The sequence below is a fragment of the Lactuca virosa genome, chromosome 7 (genome assembly GCF_052849685.1).
Source record: "Lactuca virosa cultivar CGN04683 chromosome 7, Lactuca_virosa_CGN04683_v6, whole genome shotgun sequence".
In the NCBI taxonomy this organism is placed as follows: domain Eukaryota; kingdom Viridiplantae; phylum Streptophyta; class Magnoliopsida; order Asterales; family Asteraceae; genus Lactuca; species Lactuca virosa.
This window is the reverse complement of record NC_136432.1, coordinates 39346824-39358052: the sequence shown is the minus strand read 5'-3', so window position 1 is coordinate 39358052 and position 11229 is coordinate 39346824. Positions and strand designations below refer to the sequence as shown.

At 37.3% G+C, this 11229-nt stretch overlaps 2 protein-coding genes across 2 annotated transcripts; one reads left to right on the top strand and one right to left on the bottom strand.

Moving 5' to 3' along the window:
- Window positions 1-5941: 5941 nt before the first annotated feature.
- On the bottom strand, window positions 5942-7870 carry LOC145123652 (pentatricopeptide repeat-containing protein At2g20710, mitochondrial-like). The gene is made up of 2 exons (XM_079058856.1): window positions 7418-7870; window positions 5942-7240 (listed from the first exon to the last, which is right to left on the bottom strand). Exons 1-2 carry the CDS (start codon window positions 7757-7759, stop codon window positions 6086-6088), a joined length of 1497 nt encoding a protein of 498 aa, XP_078914982.1. The 5' UTR covers window positions 7760-7870; the 3' UTR covers window positions 5942-6085.
- Window positions 7871-9013: 1143 nt separating this feature from the next.
- LOC145125652 (pentatricopeptide repeat-containing protein At4g21705, mitochondrial-like) lies at window positions 9014-11009 on the top strand. The gene is made up of 2 exons (XM_079061076.1): window positions 9014-9429; window positions 9561-11009. The coding sequence occupies exons 1-2, from the start codon at window positions 9148-9150 to the stop codon at window positions 10797-10799; spliced, it is 1521 nt and encodes a 506-aa protein (XP_078917202.1). The 5' UTR covers window positions 9014-9147; the 3' UTR covers window positions 10800-11009.
- The last annotated feature ends 220 nt before the right edge of the window (window positions 11010-11229 follow it).

Genomic DNA, 11229 nt, shown 5'->3' with positions numbered 1-11229 from the left:
ATGCTCTACGGGAGGAAGTGTAGGACCCCAATCTGTTGGGGCGAGGTTGGACAAAGAGTCATGGGGAGTACTGAGGTAGTACTCAAGACTACAGAGCAGATCCAACAGTTCCGTAGCAGGCTCCAGACTGCTCAAAGTCGGCAAAAGAGCTACGCCGACAAGCGGCGTTCAGACTTGGAGTTTCAGGTGGGCGATATGGTCCTCCTGAAGGTGTCACCTTGGAAAGGTGTCATCCAGTTTCGGAAGCGGGGCAAGCTGGGCCCCATGTATATCGGCCCTTTCAGGGTTATAGCCCGGGTGGGCAAGGTGGCGTACCGATTGGATCTCCCAGCGGAGCTCAGCCAGATCCACAACACTTTCCATGTTTCCCAGCTACGGAAGTTCTTAGTGGATGACACATCGGTTGTGCCTCTAGAGGGCATTCAGGTTGATGACAGCCTAAATTACATCGAGAGACCAGTAGCCATTCTCGATAGGAAGACGAAGGAGCTAAGGAACAAGAGAGTTGAGCTGGTGAAGGTGCAGTGGCAGCACCGCAGGGGTTCAGAGTGGACTTGGGAGCCCGAGGAGGAGATGAGGGAGCACTACCCGGAGTTGTTTCCAGATGCAGTAGACTTAGAGGACGAAGTCTAAGTCAAGTGGGGGAGAATTGTAATGTCTGATTCCTGGTACGCATTTAATTATAATTTATTTATTTTGTTAGAGCTACTCGACGAGTTGGGAGCCCCAGAATCGTTGAGTAGAAACGAGATTGGACGCGGGGTTTTAAGCAATCTGCTCGACGAGTTGAGAGCCCTCAACTCGGTGAGTAGGTCTGCCAGAGTGAAACCCTAATTTCGGGGTTTTGCACCCTATTTAAGCATCTTAATCCCCACCTTATGGCCTCATTTCCAGCCTCCAAGTTCTAAACCCTAATCCACGAAACCATAGAGCATTTTGTGAGTGTGTAAGCCATTCTTGAGTAATTTTGTGTGTTCTTGAAGATTGAAGAAGAAGAAGGAGCTAGAAGGTTCAAGGACAAGATAGTAGATCCAAAGACTTCCTTCCATCCTCATCATTTTCTGGTAATCAAGTCTCTAACTTGGCTATTATTTCATTAGATCTCCTTAGTTCCATTTTATGAGGGTTTTGGTTCAAGAATCTTGATCTTTGGGATATAGACGTCCCAAGTGGCTTACCTTACAGATCTGGGATCTAGAAGGGGTTTCATGGCATAAAAGTGCAAACTTTATGACCATGGAAGCCCCATGCAAGCTTAAAGACGTTATTATGGCCTTTTAAGCCCCAAAAGGCCATGCATGGAAGTAAATTCTGAGACTTTACGTGTTCATTTGGTGTCTAGGACCTAAATCTTGGTTTTCATGCTTTGGGTTTGAGTAATAAGGCTTTTGGACAAAGATCTATGTTCTAAGGAACTAGGGTTTTAGCTAAACCTACTAAGAAGGATTATTAGCGGGTAAAGTTGGAAACTTTAACCTTAAAAGGGCATTTCCAGTGTGTAGATGAAGTATGTGATGGGTTTTATTTAAAACAGATAAACTAGAAAACAATTCCTAAGTTCACATGCAACCTACTTTGGATCTATGTTTTAACTATTGAACATATAACTTTGAATTGCAAAACAAGAACCCTAGAGGAGAAAGGCTAATTTCGAAATTAAAAAACTAGGGTTTAAGAGTTACATACCTTTCAATTGTTATAGCAAACAATTGATAATCCTCTTGATCTTGATCTTGATCTTCTTGGAAGCTTAGCACCACAAATGTAATGCCTCTAATGGAATCACACCCAAGAACTAGCAAGAAGGAAACTTGGAGAAGAGAAGATGGAGAGAGTATGCAATTTCGGCCTTAGGGTTTCTTCCAAAGAATCAGTGACCTCAAATGTGAGCCAGGAGGCTCCTTAAATAGCTGAGGGATCTAGGGTTTAGGGAAAACCCTAGTTATCCTTTGCTTAGGGCCTAAGCAAAACCCAAGGGCCTTATCTGGACCCCTTGGACGAAATCTCTAGGGTTTTCCCTATGAATTTCGTCCACCTTCTTCCAAGGGGGTTCTGGATCCTTCCACTCAACTATTAGTTAATTGCAAACTAGTCCCTGCACTTTATAATTAATTCTTTTAACCCCAAAATTAATTCTGATTAATTTCTGGCTAACTATTAATTAAACATAATGATTTCTAATTAATATATTAATCTATTAACATATTAATAAATCTTTTATATATTAATTTATTAATCTTATAAATTAATATCTCTCCTTTCATAATTTCCTTGTCCAGTTGCTAGGTTGAGGGCAACCAAAAAGGACTGTGCTGCTATCAATTCAAGTACATACCAATTATAGTTATGGGCTTAGACAACTAATCCAACAGTATGGAATTTAGATCTGGAGAGTAGAGGCTTAATTTGTTAAGATGGCCAAACAGACAGAGGAACTCGTCGAGTCCATAGAGGAACTCGACGAGTTGAGCCGTGTTGTCCCGTTTCAGCTTAAGGTAGAACTTGATGAGTCTGTGAAGGGACTCAACGAGTTGATTCGCAAAATCGCGACTATGAGTAGCCATGGAACTCGGCGAGTTAGGGTGTGACTCGACGAGTTAGATAGTGATTTCAGGGTTCTAGGACTCGGCGAGTTGATGGAGCAATTCGACGAGTTGGGTCAACCCAGAATGTTGACTTTAACCAGGGGTAAAATGGTTATTTTACCCTTAGAAGGATTCTCAGTTTTTGACTTAGTGATTATTGTGATAATGATAGTTGGGGAGTCGCTGGAGCAGCTATCAGAGATTCGTCACTCGATATTTCAGCACCCAGCTTGAGAGGTGAGTTTTCTTCTAGTAGGAATGGGTCGAAGGCACCAATGTCAGCCCGTTTATGTATGTTAGCGTATGCCAGACCTAGGTCCGATGCCGGGCTAGCCCGATGTAGATTATATGTTTCCGGACTTCGGTCCGATGCCGGGGCAAGCTCGAGGAACATTTATATGCTTGATGCCTTCGAGATGCTTGCATGTGTTTTTTTATATGTTCCGGACTTTGGTCCGCTGCCGGGGCAAGCCCAAGGAATGTTTAGTTATATGCTATGTGTTATATGTTCCAGATTTAGGTCCGATGCCGGGGCAAGCTCGAGGAAGGATTTAGCTTATATGTTATGTGTTTATGTTATATGCTTGTTCATATGTAATATGTATACCGGACTCTGGTCCGATGCCGAGCGGGGCCCGATGCAGTGGGCAAGCCCAATGTATGGTATTATATGATTATGTGTATGGTATGTGGTAGTTTGGGGAGACTCACTAAGCTACGTGCTTATAGTTTTCAGTTTTGGTTTCAGGTACTTCCGCTAGCAAGGGGAAGAGCTCGAGATGACTGCATGACACACACCACAACTTTTAGCCTGGGATGTTAGACTCTGATATTTTGACACATGATTGATGCAGTATTTTTGATACGATGTTTTGAGATACATGACTTGTGATTTTATTATTATGATGTTTGATGGATTATGGTTTTTCTTAAATGATTTAAAACGAAATTTTTGGACCGTATTTTTGGGATGTTACAAGTATACTCGAGAGCAGTCCAACTATATTATGTAGGCTCGGGAGCGGTTCAACTATATGTTGTAGGCTCAGGAGGCAGCCCAACCACCATGTGTTGTAGGCATGGTGTGCATGCATTGTATTTATATTGTTGTGTGTAGTATTTTAGGGGAACTCACTAAGCTTTGGCTTATAGTTGTGGATTTAAATATTTCAGGTACTTCAGATGACCGGGACAAGACAAAGGCGTGATCGTACGCATCCTCTTGTTGATTTATATTTTGAGAAATGATGTTGATACTCGGATTCCTATGGTTTTGTCTTGGAAACAATGTTTGATTACACCTATTCACCAATGTCTTCTTCCTATAAACTCTCCTTCTTTCCCATCCCCATCTTCACCATTGTCGACATGTCGCCGAATTGTTGTCACCATAATCGATTTCAAGGAGAGAAACAACTGGTCGATGGTCACCAACAAACTCATCTCTTCTCTCGTCAACAAACCTCCAACTCCACAACCCTCGACCTCTGATATGAATCATCAGTCACCAAGAAACCCATCCCTACAAAATAGATTTTTGAATTTTTTTTGAGTTCTCATATGGATCTTCAACAAACCCATCCCTACAATAAAGATATTTTAATTTTGTTTTTTGGGTTTAATTTCTTCGATTTCTCATATGGATCTTCTGATTTTCTCTGTGATTTTTTTTCAGGTTTAATTCCTTCCAAATCGAGCTGTGGAGATATAATGGTTTTTCACCATAAAAGATGGACGATGAAGCTGTTATGGTCGATGAGGTTTGTTGGAGAAAATCCCTAGAGAAACCCTACTAGAGACATCTACTCGATTCAATTGCTAACTGTTATTAGATGTTATCGACTTCTCTTCCATACTCCTTGCTCATCAGTCGACTTCTCTTCCATCTCCATGTAATTAACTAGCTCGTGATAGATATATAATTTTGTTACATCATACAAGGTGTATCTAATTTATTTTTTCTCAAACCGCCATTGAAAGATATTCCTAAAGTACCTTTTTGATTGTTGTGTATTTGCATTTGTGTTTCAAGTGTTAATTTTAGTTGCAGGTTTTGATTTGAGGTTAGGATTTGATTTCAATTTCACGTTTTGATTTGAATTTAAGGTTTCAAATTTTAGTTATTGGTGATAGCAAGAAGATAGAGGAAAAAGGGGTGGGCAGGGGTGGAGGATGGTGATGGTGATAATACATGTGCACAATGGTAGTAATGGTGAAAGCTTTTTCTAATTTAATAATAATATAATTTTTAACCTAATTAGAAAGAAAAAAGATAAAATATAACAAAAAGGTTAAAGAAGTCATTTTATATGGATGAAAGTCCAACGATTATAGAAATTAAAACCATAAGAAACTTCCATAATACCAAAAATAATTAAGGACTAAACTTAAAATTCTAAAAAAAACCATTTAAAAAGTTGTCTTATATTTTCAAACTTCCCACTGATAAAGTAAAAGGTAGCAGACACTTTTTTGTTATACTTTTATAAATAATTAAAATAGTAAATTTAAGGGAAAAGACAAATATAGTAATTTCTCTTAATCATTTTCCACTAAATAGCTAAAGATTAAGTGTTTTTCCTCCAAAACTAACCATCAAAATCGCAGTTGAGGTTAACACACCTATGGTTTCTAGTAGTTGGCTACAAAATCGTGGTCTATCTCCGTGACCTATTAACCCATTACATTTAAACCCTAAAAAAATTCGCCTAATTTTTCACAATCAAAAGGTACTAAAATTCTCCAGAAGACAAGGTTTAAATAATGTTATAAGTACTTTTGTATATATTTTCTTGATTATTTTATTATTATATATATATATATGATGAAATTTAGTAATATTTTGTATGATTCTTTGCTTGAATTTGGAAAAAAAGATAAACTGTGAATCATTATGTGCATTAAAACTTGTATGATCGTAATGGCTACGTCATGCGGTTTCGTTCTTATTTATTTATTTATTTTCCGAATTCCAAATATTAGTTTAGAAAAAAAAAATCAACGAAATTGTAAACGGATTGAGAGGAAGCCACAGATGACCATATGCATCTACGATTTTGTGTCTTCAAAAATAGGCAAATTATTTTTTTCATAGATGATATGAAATCGCAGGTGAGAGCATGAAACCACATGCTTGTTTGTGAAATCAGTTTCCGTGGTTTGTTTTGGAAAAAAGCTAAATATTTGGTTATTTTATGAAAATAGATTAAAAAATGTAACTATATTTGTCTTTTTCTCTCTATATATAACACCACAATAATATTCTTTTTTGTTGTAAAACTATTTAAGATATTATACATTTATATTCATTTAGATATGTTCCGACGACTTCTCATTTTAGTAGTTGATAAGCTCACTTTCCTAACTTCAAGCCGTTATTTATGTATTAAGTCAAAACAAAACATCCATAACATTTAAGGTATTGGATTGATTCATGTCTCAATTAAATCCATCAACTAAAAGAACAATACATAACAAATTGATGCTATTCGGTGCGGTTATTAACATCTAGAAGTCTCATTCTTGATGAGATCAAGCAGTCTCCCACATATAATTGACGAAAATACCCCTTCCGCCTCCAACGACTTCATAAACCCCTCTACTTCTTCCAAATTTCCCCCTCTTTCCAAATACTCCAAAACAATCACAAGTTTATTCTTCATTCCTTCCTCAAACTGCAAAACCCGAAAACCCCGTGTTGCATTCTTCATTGCTTCAACACCTTCCAAAACTCGATTACCCTCAAAATACCCGATCATTAAACAAAACCACGTACGAAAAGTAGGCGTACCCCCTTTCTCAATTCCACATTTTATAACATCTTTCGCTTTTCCCAAATCGCCCTTCTTAACATAACAATCAACCAAATCATCTATTACTCGGAAATCATACGACAAATCTCTCGTTTCCCATTCTTTAGAAATCACCTCCGCTCCTTCAATATCGTCAAATTTCAACAACGACCTTATCATGTTTCTATATCCCGTATTATATATCGTCTCCTTCTTTAAAATATTCCAAATCCGATAAACTTCATCTTTTTCCCCTAATTCTGCGTACATTTTAAGCACCGTATTGAGCGTTTTATACTTATCCTTATTCCCAATCGCCAATTTTTCGACTTTTTTCAATAATTCAAAACCTTTTTCAACTAACCCGACTTTCAAAAATGCGTTTGTTGCGATAATATACGTGTCACAATCCATATCGACACGGGGATAGGCTTCCATTATTTCCATGGTTTTATTTAACCCCTCGGTGTTACGAGTAGCTGCGTAAAAGTTTAACCGAAGGGCGAATGAGTATTTGTCTCTGTGAATCCCTTTTGTTTCCATTTCGTGAAACAAGGTGTCCATTTTTTGGTAGTTTTTGATACTGTAATAAATACGCGACAGGATATTGTAAGGTAAAGGAGTTGTGAGACCCGTGTCTCGTAACTTGTGCATTATGGTTTCGGCTTTATCGATGGATTTTTCGAGAGAATAGATGTTGAGAAGGGCGATATCGACCTGAAAGCCTTTGAATATTTGTGAGATGTTGTTGTAGAATTCTTCGGCTTTTTGTAAACCGTGAACTTTGTATATCAAATGCAACCTGCTCGTAATGTCGCCTTTGGTAGGGGGTATGTATCGTTTATCAGTCATCCACTCTGATATCTGCAGAAAAAATACAAACCCAATTGAGACTTGATCTAAAATATTGGATTTTATATGTTTGATGTGCAATATTAAATGGTGTTTATCGTTGGGCAAAATGTGTGAATAAGTTGGGTATCAAGTTCGAATCTAGAACTGTGTAGTGGAATTGGAAGATGAGGAGATTAGAATGAGAACCTCAAGAGCATGTTTGAATCTGTTATACTTCTTCAAGGATTTGATGATGTTATTTAGAGAATCTTGATCGACTTTCCTCCCTTCTCTGACCCATTGATCAAGGACTGGTACAATCGAAATGTCGGGATCACCCACTGGTGAGATTCTTCTGTATAGTGATAACATGGGTGCGTTTTTGTTCTGGAATGATGGTGATCTACTTGACGAATTCTTGTTGTGTCTTTCGGTAATCAATGATGGTGCTGCTTGCGAGGGCAATTTGCTTGACGATGAACTAAAGAAGTTCTTTAAGGCATTTCGACAAACACCTTGTGTTCGTGAAGTTAAATGAAAAACCTTCATCCTATCGGTACAGAATTGGTCTGGGGGTTTATGGCGTCCGTGAATTTGAAACTTCAAATTATGAATATTTTGATCGGGCCTCTGTTGGGCCCCAACCAAGGCTTATTGGTCCAATTACGAAATACTTTTAAGAAAAATACGTTATACAAATAACAAAAGTTAATTATTTTTTACACAATTCAACAAGACGATATTGTTATGAGAAATTTTGTTTAGACCAAAAGTTATTTATTTTTTACACAATTCAACAAGAATACCAAATCTTTTCTATAAAATGAATAAAATCTATCGAAAAGTTATTATGTGTTTTATACATAAATGAATTCAATGAAATAATTAGAAATTATTTATTTTATTTTATTTTTCTATTTTTTCATTGTAATTATAATTTATATATAATTGTTTGGAATTGTATTTAACACTTAGATTTACCTGAATAGATGTACATTTTTATGGTTCTTTTTTATTTGTGTTCGAGTTTAAAGGAATACCCAACATAAATTTTTTGAAAGATTTTACAAGTATTTAGCTTTTAGTTTTTAAGAAAAACTTGAATTAAATAAAAGCTTTCGTTTGGGTTTATGAGTTTAATGATTTTATTTTAAACAAAAAAACTAGTAATCCAAAAACTATTTCAATTCATTTTTGTGGGCTTTTAACTTTTAATTTTTGGGTGTTTTGTGAGTGAAAGATGAAAAATTATATAAAATCGGTAGTCAAAAACTAATAGCTCTAAAAAACAATTTGAATTAGTTTTGGATCATGATTCAGTTCTTATTTAAAATAAAAACTAAAAGTCAGAAATAAGAAAGAAACTTTTTCTTTAATTTGATTTTTTTTTCTTATTAACTCTTAGAAACTCTCAAAAGCTGGCTACCAAACAGAACATTTATTACACATTTAAAAGCTCACCACTAGTTTGTCAAAATTTTATATATAAATACAATTACAGATATCAGCTACCTTTGTCAAAGAAAACATTGTTCAAGTTTGTTAGCATCTAATCCCCGATTTTATGAGAGATGCCATGTAAATAAAAACAAAGATTTAAAATTATTTTTGTTGAAATTACGGTATTTTCATATTCGTATCTAGAACTTCAGATATACAAATCTATAAATTTCTAACAATATATTAAACTATCAAAATCTGGTATATCTGATTGGAGAATTTTTTCTTAAATTTTATTGGGCCTTGACCCAGTTAAGTAAAACTTTAAGCCCAAGTATAGAAATAGAGTGAAGCCGAACTCTGCAAATCTACAGAGTGTGCAACTGTGCAACTTGCAATTGATCGCTAGTTTCGTAAAACCCTTCTCACAAAACCCTACACTCAAAACCCTACTCAAACAATCAACCATAGTGATCTCCAATTTGAAGGATTTCAAGATGTTGGCGATGGCGAGTCGGTTGCGAAAACTGCAAATTGTTAAAAGCCTAATTGAAAACCGATCATACACTACTGCTACGATTACTCGAAGCGAAAGCGACAACAGTAGCCAGAAGAAGGTGTCATTGTACTCGAGAATAAGCCCACTCGGTAACCCTAATTTGGCAATGACCCCGGAGCTAGATGATTGGATTGAAAAGGGGAAGAAGGTGCGACCCTCTGAGCTTAAGCAAATTGTTCATGACCTTCGCAAACGCAAACGGTATCATCATGCCTTGGAGGTTTGCACTTACAATAACAATTATCATACTCCCTATCTGTTGATCCATTTTCTGGGTTTGATTTTTTATCGATCCAGATTTCATCACTTCATTTCAATTTTTCGATTAGTATTCTTACCCAATCAGTGCAGGTTTCCGAGTGGATGAACAAGAAAGGCGTTTCTGCGTTTACACCAGTAGACCACGCCGTGCAAATAGACCTAATCGGAAAGGTCCACGGCTTCCTCGAGGCTGAAAAATACTTCAACACTTTAACCGACGGCGACAAAACCGACAAGACATACGGCGCCCTCCTCCACTGTTACGTCCGGCAACGTGAAACTGAAAAATCCCTCTCCCACTTCCAAAAAATGAAGGAAAACGGTTTCCTATCTTCAGTCACTTTCAACGACATCATGTGCCTCTACATACGTAACAACCAAACCGATAAAGTTCCCGATCTCTTACACGAGATGAAAACAAACGGAATCTCACCTGATAATTTATCCTATCGAATGTGTATAAACTCATATGGCGATAAAATCAACATCAAAGAGATGGAGAACGTATTGAAAGAAATGGAGAACGACCCAAAGATTACCATGGACTGGAACACGTATTCTGTGGTTGCAAACTGTTACATCAAAGGAAACAACATCGATAAAGCGAATGAAACCTTGAAAAAAGCCGAAAAGCTAGTGGAAAAAGACGGACTTGCTTACAACCATCTAATCTCGTTGAATTCCCGTTTAGGAAACAAAGATGATGTTGTTCGTCTATGGAATCTTCAAAAGACTGCGTGTAAGAGGCTGATAAATCGTGATTATAGTGCAATAGTGAAATCTCTGGTGAGACTTGGTGAGTTTGAAGAAGCTGAAAAGGTGGTGACCGAGTGGTTTTCGTGTGGAAATGTTTATGATTTTAGAGTCCCGAGTATTATAATCGATGGGTATCTCGAGAAAGGGTTGTGTGAAAAGGCCGAGGGTATGCTTGGTAAATTGTCAAAAGACGGGCGGGGTACGAGTCCGGGCAGTTGGGGCAGCGTGGTGGCGGGGTTTGTGAAGAAAGGTGATGTTGAGGCGGCAGTAAGGTGTATGGAAGTGGCGGTTTCTTTGCCGATGGTGGAGGAAGGGTGGAAATTGGAGTCGGAAGTGGCCGGAAAGCTGTTGGATGGTGTTGGGGAGAAAGGGAGTGGGGAGGATGTTGAGTTGTTTATGGGGAAGTTGAAGAAATTTATGGGGTTTGATGGAGGGATGTATCATAGATTGCTTCAAGGTTGCATTAATGGTGGTAAAGAAGTGGGGAGAGTTTTGGATGAAATGAAAGCTGATGGGATTGAAGAAGATGAAGAAACAAAGAAGATTCTTGGCTTGCAGAAGAACAAAGTTTGAAGAGTTTTGTTCGAGTTAAATGCAACAAATAGCAACATTTTTTGTTTATTATAGCATTGTGCTCTTTCATTTTTTTTCTTAGTGTGAAATGACAAGGTTGCCCCTGACACTCCTTCCCACCGTACCCCAAGTGTAGTAGTAGCTGCAAGCCTGCAACTGCAATATAGTTTTGGGTTCTTTAATATAATGTTTTGAAGTTTTTTTGGCCAATTTGGTTAATTAACATAACTAAAACAAGACTTATTTACAAAAATGACCATATATTTGGTTCTTATATCCGTCCCTAATCCTTATTTTCTCCGATTTAATAAAATGATCACGTGCTCATGTGGATCGCCCTATCTTTTTGCTCATGTGGATCATCGGGTGACAAAAATGCTCCCGTTGCAAATGTAAATCAATAACTCTTTGTTTTAGAGTATATTTAACA

Bases quoted from the DNA above. Each gene is read 5' to 3' on its own strand.
- LOC145123652 (XM_079058856.1), bottom strand. From the start codon at position 7,759: ATGAAGGTTTTTCATTTAACTTCACGAACACAAGGTGTTTGTCGAAAT. The intron at 7,241-7,417 runs GTTCTCATTCTA...TTTTTTCTGCAG, and splicing joins GATTCAAACATGCTCTTGAG to ATATCAGAGTGGATGACTGA.
- LOC145125652 (XM_079061076.1), top strand. From the start codon at position 9,148: ATGTTGGCGATGGCGAGTCGGTTGCGAAAACTGCAAATTGTTAAAAGC. The intron at 9,430-9,560 runs GTTTGCACTTAC...CAATCAGTGCAG, and splicing joins GGTATCATCATGCCTTGGAG to GTTTCCGAGTGGATGAACAA.